Source organism: Rhamphochromis longiceps, linkage group LG4 (genome assembly GCF_057381845.1).
Source record: "Rhamphochromis longiceps isolate RC_006_pf linkage group LG4, R_longiceps_female_GT1.1, whole genome shotgun sequence".
In the NCBI taxonomy this organism is placed as follows: Eukaryota; Metazoa; Chordata; class Actinopteri; order Cichliformes; family Cichlidae; genus Rhamphochromis; species Rhamphochromis longiceps.
Window position 1 is genome coordinate 27,067,896 of NC_140560.1, and position 17,211 is coordinate 27,085,106.

A 17,211-nucleotide genomic window follows, 5' to 3' on the forward strand; every position below is an offset into this window, starting at 1 on the left:
TGCCAGATACACCCCTATATTTAGAAGTGTTAATGTTTTTAATGTTTACTTTAAACAGTAAATTTTACAAGTATTTCGAGGTAAAAACAAAAAAAACAACGTTGTTTTTCCCGGTTCAATCGCGTTGTGCCAGCTAGAACATTACGTGTCTTTACGTCGTTACGTATGCGGAAGACACGGCCGTGGGAGCGAGCGATTCAGTAAACGGGCTCTGAGGGCAAAACCGCTCACCGTTCCGTGTGTAGATTCGTATTTTTACAGGCTACAGCACGACGGGTGGTGGTGGATGATAGAGGGGGCCAGAGGGGCGAGCACAGTACGATGAATGACACCAAGAAAGACGGGAGAATAGCTGCAGACGGAATCCGGGGACCGGGTGAGCTGCAAATGGCCCCCTCTGTGAACCATAACCAGCATGACAGCGGCACCGGCGATGAGCTGGTGAGCTCGGTGACGCTGTACAGGCGAAGGCCCCGACTGCTGCACGGCACTGTGCTCCCGTTTCTGGCTTTTCTCTACCCGGGCTGGCTGTACGTATGGCTAGGAGTGTACGGAGCCCCAGATTATCCAGAGGCAGGCCTCCTGGCGTTAGCTGCTATCGGGATCGCGCACGTCCTCACAGCACTTTCCGGTTATTGGTCTGTGCACGCGCATTGTTGGCTCACTTGTTCAAAGGTAAACATAATTAATAAATATCTTATTAAGCCTGCTGATATCCAAATAGATCCCACTGGTTTGCCCTTCTGTGTTTGTCTATGTCAAAGGTCAGGAACATCATGAGCTCAAGTGCAGGTACAGGTATCTGAAACCAGTGGAGCAGAACAGGTTTTCTGGTTATAATCACTGCACTAATTTCATGGACACAAATGACCAAACTTTCACCGTACATCTCCACATTTCCCTTATAAAATCGTATTTTAAATCTTCGCTACAACATTTAGTACCTTCATTTAAAGTCATCAGTATACTTTTGGACATTATTTCCAAATTCACTGTGTTCTAAAACGGGGCAGATGTGAATCAAAAAAGGCGTAAAAACCTACGTGACTTTAATCCTCCCAATGGGAGATTGACTTATTGCTGAAAGTTTATATAGGAACATTTCTTGACTAGGATGGAAGCCTCCACACCAATAACTGGTGGGCGTATTATGTATCTAAACACAAGTGGTCTGTGTACAGAAAAGCAATGAGTATGTGAAATATTTGCATAATCTTATTTGTTTGTTTGTTTGTTTTTTATGTCCAACTAAGTAAAGCAAACCTAATTTGGGGGGAAGAAAACCCTGGTGCTCAGCATTTCTGTGTTTACTTAGCAAGCAGCTGCATAAGAATAGTTTCCCCTTCACAAAATCAAAGTTATATTTGCATCAATCAAGCTCAATTTTACAGTCAGACATAAAAGTTAAGTATAGTTTTATATTGAGGTCCCAGTATAGTTTAGCAGGTTAAATCTGCCCTGAGGCTACTTACTGTGCTTTCTTGTCTTCTCTTTACTTTCTTAATACAATAAAGACTAAAAGCCCACAAAATATAATAGACAAGTGCATTTTCACATTCTGCCTGAAATGCATGTTTGCTGTACATCAGGGAATGCTTTATTTTAGAGGAACAAAATTCATGAGGCACACGACTATGCCAAAAATAAGTGTGACTGTTGTGTGTGAATTTGTCACCTGTCTTTTTTGACGTCTGCAGGAGCCAGACCCAGAAAAGGCTACGCTGGCAAAGGTCATACCCACCCCCAACAATGGCTCCGCGGAGCTAGTAGCACTACAGAGGGACCAGGTCAGTGCACATAATTTACTCCTGGCATCCTCTGAAATGATGTGGATTTTGTTGTTGATCTGGAGCATGCTTCCTGTTGACAAATCCCAAGGTTTTGAAGCAACACTGTCTCCTTTGTCACTTTCTTATGAATGCTGCTTATGTGTGAACCTTCTGGGAAGGTTTTTGGTTTTACTTTAGGCAAGGAAAATAATTTTAATAGCTTACAGTCTGCAGCATTGATAGTCCCATGTATCATGCTTGAGTAGTAACAGAAGTTAAATGGGAAAGTGTTGTCTTGCTGTCTCTGCAGTCTTGACAAAGTGCTCAGTGTTAGGTTCGCTTTCATAGCAGATACACTGGTATACTGGAGATAAACCATTTTCAGTTTACCCACTGAAAAGGCCACAACTTTGTTGGATCTTTTTCTAAAATATTCCCCTACTTGAGAGTACATATAATTTGCTATAATTAGACATGATGTGAAAATTGTAAGGAGTATCAAGTGCCTTTCAGCCTTTTGTGAATGCTTCAGTATACAATTTCTTATTTTGTCCAACAGGATGAAAACGGGGAAAGAACTCTGTCTTTCGAGTTTCAAAAGATCCGCTACACCTTTGACTACAAAGAAAAGAAATGTTTCCTTCCAATAGCATTTCCCATAAGTAACCCACTGGGATACTTTCAATCCTGGCGTGGCTACCAGGAGGAGACTGAGCTCAAAGCTGCAGAGAAGCGTTATGGCACCAATCGTGCTGAAATGATTGTTCCAGATTTTCTGGAGCTCTTCAAAGAAAGGGCCACAGCTCCCTTTTTTGTTTTCCAGGTATGTGTGGAAGTATTTGACAGGTTTTATATTTCAAAAATATATGTAAATATTCTTGCATTCATGTATTGTTACGCACCTTCGTCCATATATCAGGTGTTTTGTGTGGGACTGTGGTGCCTGGATGAGTATTGGTACTACAGTGTTTTCACGCTGTTCATGCTGGTGGCATTTGAGGCCTCTCTGGTCCAGCAGCAAATGAGAAATATGTCAGAGATTCGGCGCATGGGAAACAAGCCCTATATGATTCAGGTAGGGTTGATGTATTTTATTGTTTTGTATGATATGTTTTGAAAGTATAAAGCAAAAAACATTATTGTCAATATTGCAGACAAGCCAAAGAAATCCTGCAATTACATTAATTATCATAACACATCAACATCTAAAATATATTAGATGTTAAGTGAAGAGTTGGTTCTTATAGTGAATATACTTGTTGTGGGATAAATGCGTAGTTCTAAAAACCTAATTTTAATAATGGCCACATAATCAGTGGTTAGCAGGTAGTGACACTGGTCTGAGAAGGGACCAATGAACCAGGGTCAGAGTGTTGGAACAAATCTGATTCATGCTTGCTTTAACACAGGACCATGGCTAATACAAAGCTATGCTGAAAGCATCACTGAGCGTTGTGATTTGTAGTTCTCTTGCCTTAATTGATTTGAGATTTGGTAGCAAGCTCATCAAGGATTCTTGCAATGTTTTGTTTAATCAGTGCAAGTATTTAAAGCAGCCCATATTAAATACATGTATTTTTTGACAGGTATATCGCAACAGGAAGTGGAGACATATTTCTAGTGACGAACTTGTCCCTGGAGACATTGTCTCAATTGGTGAGTCTCCAGTCAATGTTTTCGTGATTTCTCAACACAAAAATCAACTTAACTCTGTTTAGCTGTGGCTAAATGTATATTCTCTACTTCTCTACCTAATAGGGCGCTCACCACAGGACAACTTGGTCCCATGTGATGTGTTGCTGCTTAGGGGCCGTTGCATTGTGGATGAGGCCATGCTAACTGGAGAATCTGTGCCCCAGATGAAGGTTAGAAACATATAGGTGATTACAATGTCTAATTATTCAAAATGGCATTAGTCTTTGTGTAGCTCAGCTAATTGCTAAAAATATGTGGTGATCAGGAGCCAATTGAGGACTTGGACCCAGAAAGAATCCTGGATCTTCAGACAGACTCTCGCCTCCATGTCATCTCTGGTGGGACTAAAGTAGTTCAGCATAGCCCGCCTTTAAAAGCCAGTGCTGGACTCAAGCGTAAGTCCTAATTCCATTTTCTGTAAATGATTCCTGATAATGATTATGTATTATATATCTTTTTAAGATTAGGTGCATGCTTTAAAGTCTTCTTCTTTATGTGCAGCGGTAGACAATGGTTGTGTAGCCTACGTACTGAGAACAGGATTCTACACCTCTCAGGTCAGGAATTTGCTTACTGCATTTATATTCTAGTTTTGATAGCAATCTATAGTCTGTGTTATGTCATACCCGAAAGTGTATTAAATGTGTGTTGTCAAACTTGCCTCTAGGGTAAACTGTTAAGGACAATTCTCTTTGGTGTGAAGAGAGTGACAGCGAACAACCTGGAGACCTTCATCTTCATTCTTTTCCTTCTTGTGTTTGCCATTGCTGCTGCTGTTTATGTGTGGGTTGAAGGTGAGAGGCCAAGAATGAGCTTACTGAGATGTAATTCATAACTAACACGTCATGTGTCTAGAATAAATTGTATCTAAATAATGTACTTGTGCTTTCATCCTGTTAGGGACCAAGGACCTAAGCAGAAACCGATACAAGCTCTTTCTGGAGTGCACGCTTATCCTCACCTCAGTGGTTCCACCAGAACTTCCCATAGAGCTTTCTCTAGCAGTTAACACATCTCTTATTGCCCTAGCTAAACTTTGTAAGTCTGTGTGCATGACTTGTGTTTGTTTGTTGAATATAAGATGTGCACTATAGCCTTAAACTTTCCTAGATATCAGCGCTGAATGTGAAAAGGAAAATGGCCACATTAGTTTGATCAGATATTAAACCAGTTTTACCCTGCCAGCTCCGTAGCACAAAGTCTGTGTCAAGCCTGAATGCACCCACAGTATTTCCATGTGACACGGACAGTCTCTTGCTATCTGCTACATATGAGAGAGAAAAATGGCAAAACAAAAAGCTGAACAAATTCCTATGATTTTGTTTAGATGGTCAGTTTCAAACATTTAGGCATTTAGATTAGATTTAGATGTAAAAACTTGTGAAGACTTGGAAAGGCAGCTTATAAAACAAAACTTGTAACAGCAATGTTTCATTCTTCTTTTTCTACTCCTCAGATGTATTTTGCACAGAGCCTTTCAGGATACCATTTGCTGGGAAAGTGGAGATTTGCTGTTTTGACAAAACAGGAACACTCACCAGTGATAGTCTGGTAGTACGAGGAGTAGCCGGTCTTAGGTAAACACTTTCAGCACCGATATTACTGTTTTGCCATAACAGCAAAAATTGTGAAGCACAATGACAAAGCATACTACACTGTACTTTAGGTTGGTTAATATTTACATACATTTACGTTACGTGGAACTTATTTTTTATGACAGAGAGGGGAAGGAGGTGATGCCTGTATCTGAGATTCCAGTTGAGACACACAGGGTGGTGGCTACCTGTCACTCACTGGTCACTATGGATGATGGACAACTAGTTGGAGATCCACTAGAGAAGGCCATGCTGACTGCTGCTGACTGGACCCTTACAAAAGGTACCAGAAAGTAATCCCTTCAGATACACAGTGCAGGGAAATGGCTTGTGTGTGACAGAACATGTGCAGTATAGACTCGTGTTTTTGTTAAATAATGTTTCCTTTTCAAATTTTCTCATGCTTGCATTACCATACCCGTTGTGTTGAGCTTGTAGTTTATCTTAAAGCAATGCTTATTTTTAAATACAATTGTACTTTTACAGCAAATATTAGTATTTGGGTACATCTGTCTTTTACACAATGCTAACTTTTGTCTCTTTGACCAGATGAAAAGGTATTTCCACGAGGCATTAAAACCCAGGGACTTAAGATCCACCAGCGTTTCCATTTTGCCAGCGCTCTAAAGAGGATGTCTGTCCTGGCCTCCTACGAGAAACTTGGCTCCACTGAACTCTGCTACATATCAACTGTTAAGGGCGCTCCAGAGACACTCAGAGGAATGGTATAGGCTGACATCCTGAAAAAAATGCTCATGTCTTACAGCATAATCAAGTATATCCTAACATGTCTGTCATTGTAGTTTGCAGAATGTCCTGCAAGTTATGACCAAGTGCACAAGGAAATGTCACGGGAGGGAGCTAGAGTGCTGGCCTTGGGCTACAAAGAGATGGGACACCTTAGTCATCAGCAGGTTCTTGTTTCATTTTACTCAGAATGTTCAGATATTGTCTTATCTGAAAATAAATTTGTTTGAAACTGACCTGATTGTTTCTGGGTGATCACAAAGGTTCGGGAGATGAGTCGCGATGCTCTGGAGTGTGACCTTCATTTTGCTGGGTTCATGGTCGTGTCTTGTCCGCTTAAGAATGACAGCAAAGCTGTCATCAGAGAGATCCAAGAAGCATCTCATCATGTAAATAAGCAGATGTTGCAAAATTACACAAATGTACTGAGTAATGTTTTAAGATGCTTAATACATCTGTCTTCTTTCAGGTTGTCATGATCACAGGTGATAACCCTTTAACGGCATGTCATGTAGCAAGAGAACTCCACTTCATCCAGAAAGAACACACCCTTATATTACAGCCAAGCTCTAATCAAGGTAAGAGGAGTATCGCATTATAGAACTACGTGTGTTACTCAAATAACGGCCTAGGTGTTTAGATCAAGAACAAAACATGTTATGTATTAAAATTATGTTTTTTTTCCAGGTACATGGCAGTGGGAATCCATTGATGGCACTGTGTGTGCACCACTGCCCCCGCCATCCATTTCTTCATTTGTGCGCGAGTTTGACTTATGTGTAACAGGGGAAGGGCTGGCCAGATTGAGCTGTGATCCCCGGCTACTCCACACCCTGTTGCCTCACATTCAAGTGTTTGCTCGTGTCAGTCCAAAACAGAAGGTAGGGCCCTAAGCACCATTGGATCCCTTAATAGTGTTATGATTCATACTTTTGAAACATTTCAAAAGATCAACTCATAGAAATTTATCCCTGGGTTACATTTAGTGTGCCTCTATATGCAGCCATGGGAAAGTAGCTTAACAGGTTTTAAAAAAGGGGGGGGGGGGGGACCTCAGTGGAGTGTGGCAATCATTTGTTGTTGTCTATGTCAAGCACTAGTTATCAATTTGTTGGTGTCAAATTTTAAAATCTTAATTGTTTCTTAATAGTAATGAGAATATTACAGTGGGACCTATCACAGAGTACAGACAGGTAGTAGTTTCAGAAGTCTGTTTGTAGTGCATTCAAAACAGAGGCATTTTATACCTGTAAAAAAACAGGTAGTAACTGGAACACATTTGGTTAGACTTCTCTGGGGTTTGTTGAAATGTATTTTAGGAAATACTGGCAGTGTTTGTAACAATACTTTACTCATCCATTGTGTTTCAGGAATTTGTGATCACCAGTCTGAAGGGGCTGGGTTATGTGACACTGATGTGCGGTGATGGTACAAATGATGTGGGAGCTCTGAAACATGCTCACATAGGTAAGATTTATCAGCTATAATTGAGTTAGCATTTATGACACCAGCAGATTGCAATGATTACTTTTTTTCCTCCTCCCTCAGGTGTTGCACTATTAGCCAATGCCCCTGAGCGCATGCCTGAAAAAAAGAAGCGTGGAAGAGAAAAGGAGCCATCCACATCAGAAACCAGACCTTTACCGCCTGTCACTTCAGGAGGCAAACTGAGCTCAAGGGCCGCTAGACAACGGGTGATGGCCCAGAGAGAAGAGCAGCTTGCAGCACAAAAGGTGTGTAACTGTAATTTGCTTAAACTCCAATGACTCTTCTTGAAACCAATTTATATTCATTAGTCTACTGAATGTAGCACGCTAGTCTGTCCTGCTAGTCTATTCTGCTCTGTAATTACCTATCTATCTAGGGGTAATTTAAAAAAATGTTATTCCTAGAAAAGGTCATTAACTTGGCTTTTACTTGAGTAATAAGAGTTGTAGTACACTGGTGTTAATATCAGGGTTTTTCTGGAACAGGAGAGGATCAGTCAAGTCCTGCGTGAACTTGAAGAGGATCAGGTACAAGTAGTGAAGCTAGGTGATGCCTCCATTGCTGCTCCCTTCACCTCAAAACTCTCTTCCATACAGTGCAGTAAGTTACACAACCTTTTGATTTTATCTCTTTTCATAATCTACACCGATCAAACCATCTGTGTTTAACCATTTCTAAAACTTGTTATTTTGTGTTTGCCCCCAGTCTGCCATGTAATAAAGCAAGGTCGTTGCACTCTGGTAACAACACTCCAGATGTTCAAGATCCTTGCTCTCAATGCTCTAGTGCTAGCCTACAGTCAGTCTGTCCTCTACCTCGAGGGAGTGAAGTTCAGTGATTTCCAAGCAACTCTGCAAGGTCTCCTTTTGGCTGGATGCTTCCTTTTCATCTCTAGGTCAAAGGTGAGAATATTTACCTAATGTTTTTCTTCTACCATGACATCTGTTCACCATGTTCAATTACAGTCAAACTAAGAACCTCTTTTCCTCTTTGTCTAGCCACTGAAAACACTGTCTCGAGAGCGGCCCTTACCAAACATCTTCAATCTATATACAGTTTTGACTGTGCTCCTGCAGTTTGCTGTTCACTTCTGCAGTCTTGTTTACCTTTACAAAGAGGCACAAAGTAGAAGTCCGCCCAGGTAAATCAAATTTGGACAGAAAGGGACAACAGGACAAAAAATTAATGAACAAATAAATAAAATCACTTCTGCTTTTATGGTTAATTGTTTACATTGTTAGTATTGTTCAGATATGGTTTGAACTTTCATTCTTTCACAGATAAATTCCAGATGTAATGGACTAGATTAGAGATGTTTTTCTCTCTCCAAAATCAGCCAAGACTGGGTGTCCTATCAGTAGTCAGCAGCAGTTTATGTAAATAAAATAATTTGAAGTTGATTTAAAAATAAAATATGAATGGCATTTCAACATCAAATATTCATTAAGTACTAACATTTTCTAAGGCTCTTCAGATATTGAAGTTTTTTACTTAAACTGGGAAAATCATTCGAGTTACTTTACTTTTTGCTTTCCTATCTGCATGTTATACAACTGGATATAAAATGTTTTTAATTTATCTTTAAATGTCTTATTGCATAGGTCTCCTAAAGAGCTTCCAAATTTTAGTAACTTGTTGCTTTATATGTGTTCTTTGTACAATTCCAAAGGCATAAAATGTGCTTGCTGTAAGGGCCACAGGCCTCTTAAATGACTTGACTGAGGATCTCTTTTGCCTTTTAAATGCAAAGGCAAAAGAAGAATTAAACCAGGAATTTACCATCCTGGTTTAACCTGCTTCTAATTTGTTTCTAATTTTTACCTGATTACATTACCTAATTTATTTAATGTTATAGTTTTGTATAGTTGTTTAATTTTTTAGATTTTAATTGTGTCCTCTCATTTGCAGAGCGGAGCAGTTTGTAGATCTGTATAAAGAGTTTGAACCAAGTCTAATTAACAGCACCGTGTACATCATGTCAATGGCCATGCAGATGGCCACCTTTGCCATTAACTACAAGGTATTTATCCTTAGTATTAATATTTGTTATTGCTGCATCTTTAAAGCGTTTATATAGAAGACTCAAAGCATTTGTCTTTGTGCGTGTTAGGGTCACCCCTTCATGGAGTCTCTTAGCGAGAATCGACCTCTACTGTGGAGTATCGCTTTGTCAGGTTTAGCAATTGTTGGACTTCTTACTGGATCCTCACCAGAATTCAATGAACAGTTTGCTCTTGTAGATATTCCAACTGAGGTGAGCTGACATTGTTTTACTATGCATTGTTTTGTTTTAATATCCTCATAATAATTATATACCTCCTGATTGACCTGTCTTCTTCTTCTTGCAGTTCAAATTCATCATTGCCCAGGTTCTGGTGGTGGACTTTGTTGCTGCTCTGCTGGTGGACCGTGTCTTGCAGTTCCTGCTGGGCAAAGGAACTCTCAGGCTGCCTTCTTAAACTTGGTGCCAACAGCAACCACTGCCTTTACCAACCAAACTGTAAAGGGAGAGATGATGTTGGAAGAGGAAGAGAATGAAAAGCTGTTGTGAAAAATACGGGACAGCTGAGACAGTCATGGCGTACAATACTGCACACTGTGTATCGCTTCCTATGTCCTGCTCTGCCCTCCTCCTTAACCATCTGTGTTTCTGTATTTTCATCAAGTCTATGTTTGAATTGTTTTCATTCTTTTCCTCATGACTCATTTTTTTCCACATTTCTCTCTTTCCTTATCTGTTGCTCACCACTGTTACAAAACGCCATGAAGACAGCAGTATTGAGTGGAGTGTGAGATTGTGCCAGCCAGAGTGAAACATACAGGCACAAAAAGGGGCATTCTCCAAGAGAATTGGGAAAGTGTTTTGGATTTTTTTGATTCCCCTCCTTGATTTTGTAAAAAGTGGAAACATCTTTAACAGACTTATAAAGACTTAATACAAATTATGAAGTCTGCCACGTGTTTTGTCAAGGTTGACCATGTCCAACTGGTCATGAAAAACCCTGTTCCTTAAGATAGGTAAGTAAAGCGTGGTCAGGGACTTGTAGTACAATGTAAATGTACAAAGAAGGTTATTATTGAAAGCGTTTATCTCATGGGACTTGTGACACTGGCCAAAACAAATGTGCCATTTCACCTAGCTTCAGGTTATCAGAGATGCCTGTGAGCTCTTGAACTTTTTGTTTACTTGCTGACTGATCTAACAAACATGTCGGTCATAGAAGCACACCATATATAATCTTTGAGCAAAGTAAAGCATCTTAAACAAACCACCATTCTCAAAAAGATTAGGGAGAATTTGGATTTCAGTGTGGATCAAGAAGTGTACCAATTACTCAATTACTTTCCCCTTTACTGGGCCATAAAATCTAAAATGTGCTTATATACTCAGACAGTGTCAAGAATAGACAATGGGAAAGGTGTCAATTATTTTCTGAGAAGTTGGCTTTAGCTTTTCATTAGCTGCCAGGGCTAATTTTCTGCTTTACTAATGAAAAGACAGATGGAGTGACAGATTTAAACACAGTTAGTGGTAATTTTCCTCATTGTCAAAGTTTCACAGTTAACATGTATATTAAGTCCTAAATAACCGTATTTGTGTTTCTTAAACTTGCTGATCGGGGGAACATTTTAGCCCTTTGAAATGTAACAAATAGTTCCACTATTTTTTGAAAAGGTCATTTAAAAAAAAGTGAAAAAAATCTTTTGAAATGGTTGAACTTGATTATCACTTGAATTTTTAACATTTCACACTGTTTTGTATATGGATGGTGCATCCAATTTTATATATTTTTGATACATATGTACACTTGACATGAAGGTGACTTGGCAGCTATGAACACATTCCAACCAGGGGCCAGTGAACCTTAAACTCTGCTGTAAACAAATGAAGAGAAAAAAAATGCTTTCACTGCAACTCTCTAATTTTGACACTATGATAGAGATAGAGATCTAGAAAGATTACTAGGATGTGAATATGCAGATTTGAGTGACCAGTAGGGGAATGCTGGATCCATTATGGTAAAAATTAATTGCAATGAAAAGAGTAAGCACAGAAACTGAAACCTTAACAGGAAAATCTAAAAGTGACATGCAATGTATCATCATAGGTTAGTGGTCTGCTAAAAAGCTTGGGTAAGTGTTTGTGCATGATTGGACAAAGGGAGCACATGAATGACAAGATCTGTGCAATAGAGGTGGTTGCAATATTAATCACTTATACTCCAGTTTAAGTAGGTGGCTTCTGAAATAGAGGAGAATTTTTGGCGTAAATGTCCCAGCAAGAGCTGATTGTCATCCATAGTTATTACTTAACAAAATGAAATGTACTACAGAGTGCTTTTGACAAATAACAAGGGTTTAACTTAAAACTAAAATTGCCAGCAGTCAGGAAATGCCATAAAGGAGATTAAGCAAAAGGCCTAAAATTCAGAGGTCACAAAACACCAGAAAATCATCAGATAATCCAAAAGAAATTCAACCAGGTTTTACAAAAAAGACCAGGTATGGAGCTGATCATTTACATTGGGCAACCCCAGTAGGTCGAGCTTGATCCAAGGAGGTGTCAGAACTTGTATCCTGAATTTCTACATGTCATTACAATATAGGCATATTGTGGAGCCACATATTTTACTTCACTGTGATATTCAATATGTAAAATAAAAAAGAAAGAAAAAGTGACACAACTCTTTGGGAATATGCAAACTACATGTCCTGTGTCTTGTGTTCTACACACAGCCTTTGTACATACCGTGCACCACACGGCTCCTAATAACCTTACAAAGTTAAACACTTTTCCCGAAAACCATCATATCTCTATTCAAAAGTCAATGTCTGTAACTACACTGAAAGTAAAGGTGGACTGCTTTGTCAACTATGTTTAAATGCTTCGAGGGCATTCGCTATGTTGGCCGCGATCTCGTTTGTATATGTTAATGCCAAACTACATTTCCCATGCTGCTTAGTTCCCTGGAGGGGTGTGGTTTTTTGGGCGCGCTGGGTGAACAACTATTTGAAAGAAAAATGGCGGAAAAGGATTTGGAAGTTGGTCAAGACGGGTACGTATCTTGGTTTATAAAGCCAAACGCAAGCAGTTTATTATAAACAGGAGTTGATGAATTAAGTATTTTTTCTTAAAGGCTTATGGCTGACAGAGGTTTGTTGAACGAAAATCACTGTAGTTTGCCGTTGCTTAGCAAAGTAAAGTTTTCAGCGATACGTAATAGTATTTTTTTTATCCAAATGTATATTATTAATCTTTTTGCATATGTGTCGTTGTCTTTTAAATTCGCAAAATATTCTTACAGTTGCGGAAGTGTCACCTTAGCTGACAGCCAGAGTGAGGTAAGGCATTTTAACTTACATTTAAGCTAACAACGTCACTCGTGCTAAATATAATGTTTTTCAACCTGTGTTTACCAAGGCCAACCCAGGGAAACAGTCTTCGAAAAGATGCTCTCCCACAAGTCCCGGTACATCTCCCCCACCCAAGTCTCCCCGTACCGACATGATATCACCCACAACAGAGACGCCAGATGTGGCAAAAGGGCAACCAGACATAGACGTCCAAGAGGTTCAGCCAGAAAATAGTGATGAGCATACAGGGTCCTCTGTGAGCCCCACTGCACACAGGAAATCCTGGAGGAGGTCTACTATAAGCCGAAGATCTCTCCCTGCCCTTCCCAATCCATATCAGGGTGAGATGTGAGGCTTTATGCCCATTGTAAAGTATGGTCATGGAGTGTTTTTTTTCTTCTTCTTCTTCCTCTTCATTTTTTCCCCCTGCAATATAAACATTTATCTATGTGTTTACGACAGCTTTGTGTGGAAACATAAGCACATCCTTATCACACCATGAGAGGATCGTGAAATTAATGGAGGCTTCGATGAAGGTATGATCTTAAGAACATTAGCTATAACAAACTGAAAATTTAAATAACTAGGGGCAATGTTATACTGTTCATCTCACTGCTAAAGCTTGTGTGTGTGCTTTTAAACGTACCGCACATTTAGAAAATTGACTGAATAAATGGAGAAATAAAGCCATTTGTGTAAAATCATTCAGCTACAATCACAGTTAACTGGAAAGATCTTGGTTGCATTACTTTAGTGGAGCACATGTAGTGAATTGTCAAGATTCCTCAAGGTTATCCACCTAATCATCTGTTTTATCCCTAGTTGGCAATAGGAAGAACTCAAAATCAGCTTCAGTCAGTGCCAAATGCCTCATTGGAGACTTTTCAAAAACAAGGTTGGTGTTCATTTGATATACATTGGATTTGAGGCTCTTTATTGTATGATACAGAAATATTCTGTTTATTTTCCTGGCCTTTCTTTGCATAGTTGAGCACATCCAGAAAGAGTGGGGTTGCCTGGCCGATACATTACATAATGAAACACATCAACAACCTTCTAGTGCAGCCAGGTATTGTAGTTGTAATTTACGTATCCAGTAATTCACATGGATTATATTTTTTTTATTTTTTCCATACTTACTGATTATTTTCTAGTGTTTTTTTTTTTTTTGCTTCTGTTTGCTTTTAGATCTAGTAACCCCGCAGTGCAAAAAGCCATGGAAAAATACCAAAGAGCCATTAACAGGCATGTTGTTCTTTATGCCCTTATAGCCATTTAAAGAAATTACCAGTCAGCCACATGGTATTCATTAAAGCAACATAAATTTTTTTCAACTAACTCTTGTGTTTTAGGCTTCAGGCTGAAAGCGAATCTTGGGAGACACTGCTGAACAAACACAGAAACAAAGCAAAGGAACTGGAAATGTGAATATATTTGTTCTTATTGAAGAATTACTATATCACTGACTCATTAATGTTCCATTATTGTCTTCTCAAAACTTTCTTGGTAATCTGCTCCTTTATTCATTTCAGGAAGGTGGAGAATGGCCAGGAGACGGGTGTATCGCTAGAGTCTACATCAGTGGCCCAGTCCTCACAGCACCTTTTCATACAGAGTAAACCTGACTACCAGGCTGTCCTGTGTAAACAACAACCCCTACTTCACACCATGTCCATGATTGTATGTTGGATTATTTTTATTTTTTTTATTTTTTTTTAAATCATCATCACTAGAAAACTTGAAAGCAATGTGAGCTACACATCCTTGATTAACCAGAGTACATGTGCTGGCTTTTGGGCACTTAACATCTAAGTTACAAACTTTAACTCTTATTGCTGCTTATATTTTAGTGTGAGTTTAGTGTGATTATTTGTGATTATTTTAAGAGCATATACATGAACAGTCAAATAGGAAGAGGATCAAATCAAATAAAAACGCCTTAACTTCAGAACTATATTCATCTGTTTTGCAAATGCTATGCAATGAGGTTTTGTTTTTTTCTTCTTCTTCTTTGCCTTTAGATGGACACACAATGTAAGATGGTTAGAGAGCTTCTGTCTATCAAAACACACTCTCAGTTATTGGTGAAAGAAACTAGTGGCCGGCTGGGTAATAGTTTTGTCTTTTTTTTTTTTTTTTTTTTAGCATGCAACTGTTTAGGCATATTAGACAAGGGTTTAATGAACTGACTGACCAATATGATTTCTTTTTCTACCAGCGGCAAAGGCTGGATTTCAGGATCTTTCATCTGACGTGCTCAGGAATCTTATGACAGCACCTTTATCCTCTGCAACTTCATAAGGAAGGAAATCATTAGCAGTCTGGCTTCTGGTGGACCATGGCTTTGTTTGGCTTATATAGTATGCTTGTATGTGTCTCTGTTAATTTGACCAGTATGTGATTTTTCTTGATTTGATGTCTTGTTTCATGACAAAGTCAACTCTAATGTTTTCCAAGTCAAATAAGGCTGTTTCAGTCAGAAGTAGAAATGGTGATGGGCGTTGTTCAGGTAATGCTTGTGCTTGACCAGCAGATGGCAGTAGCTGGCTATATAAAGTTGTGATAAGCTTGGTAAATCGCCAGCGCGGTTTTTACGTCAAGGTTTAATTAAGTACTTCTCACCTGTAAAAACCGGTGACTGCTAAGACTGGCAGATAATAAAAAGTTGTTTGTGAAAGATTGTCACAATCCTGCAAAATAAAGGTTACTGCTTGTTCATCAATTTTTTTAAAAAAAACTGCAAGAAATCCCCACATCCAGGAGCTGATGACCTGTCTGAGGTGATTTGTATCAAAGTCAAAAACTAATATTGTATTTATTGAGTGAAGAGTAATGGCGTGCATTTGATGTGACAGCTTTTGAAGTGGTTTGACTATTACTATACTATAATTATTCTCACCAATGATAACCGAAAGAATTTGGTAAGTACACATGGTCAGTATAGTATAAATGATGTCAGTAAACTATGCAGAAATGAAATACGTTAGCAGCTTGAATTGACTTGTACTACTGGAAAACCGCAAGCGATTGAATACAGGTGGATTTTCATTTGGGATTATTCAGGGTTCATATGCTCATCCTCAGTCACATTTGCTCTCCTTTCGGTGCCGCATCTATTTCACTTCATCAGTGTCCCCTGACCATTCAGGAGGAGGCCCCTCCCCCACAGTGACTCACCCCCATCTCTTGCGTTTGGCTTGGTCACTGATGCAGAACGAAGCTTTGACATTGTACCAGTCAGTCAAAGCTTTGTTCGCTGTCTCTCCGATGTCTTGGACTCATTTACTCATTAATGTTCATGCTTAATTTGCTTCTCTGATGACTACAGCAAGAAATCCCACCGCCCCCCTTTTGCCAGCATTAAATAAGAGTAAATTACTTCCTCTGCTTTGCAGTTGTGATCTCAAACATGGAGTATGGCGAATTTTCCATCTAAATGTATTCAGGAGAGTGATGCTTGTCCCTGTGCTCTCTAGCATAGGAACAAGCAAAGAGAAGACAAGTGGGGTTGTGACCGTGAGAGCTGTGAGTAAGGGAGGACGGTGCACAGCAGGAGAGATCGATTCTTATTTAGATGAAAATGAGGCTTGATGCTTGTGGGGTGAGAGGAGGGCAGCTTTAGCATCCAAATGAATAGAAGTTTCACAGAAATGATCCTTAAATGAATCACCAACAATAAAACAACCAAAGTTTACAGAGCCAATGACAGCCTTTTTACTGTCAAGGGAGGTCTCTTGACAGTGACGGAAAATGACTTTAGGGGCCAGTTACTTAAAATTGTATGATACACTGCTGCTTTAAAAAACAAAAGAAACTTCAATAACTGGCATGTTAGAAGCGTTTGATTTTGGTGCAATGTCTATTTAAATAATAGGTACTTTAGAGTGTCTTCTTCTACAGGCTTCCTTCTTGTTCTTAGACTATTATTAGAAGCGACAAGAAAAAGTTCATTAACCCGTTTTATATTTGTTATGTAGTTTAAACCCAAATGTTTATATGGTTAGAGGTGTGGTTGTATCAAAAAGAAAAAGACAACTTTGTAAGAACTGCACTGTGTACAGCCACTGTGTATAACACCTGAACCATGACTTGTACCGCCTGCACATGCAAAGACCAATTACTGTGTAGGTTTACTGTATATTCTATTCTTGTTGTCTCTAACTTTAGATTGATTAGCTACAGATTGTAGTGGATGGATGGTTGGAGAGTCAGCATAAACCACTGCCAGTTTGCTCTATACTCCCTCATGTACACCCATCATCTCTTCTCAGTATAGCAAGGCTGGGTGCAACTCTCCTCCACATCCATTCAGTCAGCCATTCGTCTTGGAAAGCTGTCTCTCTGATCTGAGTGATAAACTACAGCAGAATTGCCCAGTTTGCAAAAAACAAGGACACTTGTTTTCAATCTGCTGTCAACATTTTCATACTGAAAACTGATGGGTTGTTTCATTCATAGGGGGTTCGGGACAGGCGATATTTTAAGCCTGGGCTGTTCTGCTTTGGGATTTAATATTGCAAGTGAAATTGGCATATATATGCGTACATAAAGTTAATTGACTT

At 39.3% G+C, this 17,211-nt stretch overlaps 2 protein-coding genes across 2 annotated transcripts; both read left to right on the plus strand.

Moving 5' to 3' along the window:
• The first annotated feature begins 155 nt into the window (after positions 1 to 155).
• Positions 156 to 11,876, plus strand: atp13a1 (ATPase 13A1). Its single transcript, XM_085404203.1, has 25 exons — positions 156 to 675; positions 1,698 to 1,787; positions 2,329 to 2,592; positions 2,689 to 2,844; positions 3,356 to 3,425; positions 3,528 to 3,634; positions 3,730 to 3,859; positions 3,966 to 4,021; positions 4,132 to 4,258; positions 4,365 to 4,502; positions 4,921 to 5,041; positions 5,185 to 5,342; positions 5,609 to 5,784; positions 5,863 to 5,973; positions 6,070 to 6,195; positions 6,276 to 6,384; positions 6,494 to 6,687; positions 7,177 to 7,273; positions 7,355 to 7,539; positions 7,780 to 7,894; positions 8,000 to 8,196; positions 8,293 to 8,435; positions 9,203 to 9,314; positions 9,405 to 9,548; positions 9,643 to 11,876. Exons 1-25 carry the CDS (start codon positions 322 to 324, stop codon positions 9,751 to 9,753), a joined length of 3,591 nt encoding a protein of 1,196 aa, XP_085260329.1. The 5' UTR covers positions 156 to 321; the 3' UTR covers positions 9,754 to 11,876.
• A 371-nt stretch (positions 11,877 to 12,247) lies between these two features.
• dsn1 (DSN1 component of MIS12 kinetochore complex) lies at positions 12,248 to 15,365 on the plus strand. The gene is made up of 11 exons (XM_085404204.1): positions 12,248 to 12,351; positions 12,601 to 12,637; positions 12,717 to 12,990; positions 13,112 to 13,185; positions 13,472 to 13,544; positions 13,637 to 13,718; positions 13,838 to 13,894; positions 14,002 to 14,073; positions 14,182 to 14,329; positions 14,671 to 14,758; positions 14,868 to 15,365. The coding sequence occupies exons 1-11, from the start codon at positions 12,248 to 12,250 to the stop codon at positions 14,948 to 14,950; spliced, it is 1,092 nt and encodes a 363-aa protein (XP_085260330.1). The 3' UTR covers positions 14,951 to 15,365.
• Positions 15,366 to 17,211: the final 1,846 nt, after the last annotated feature.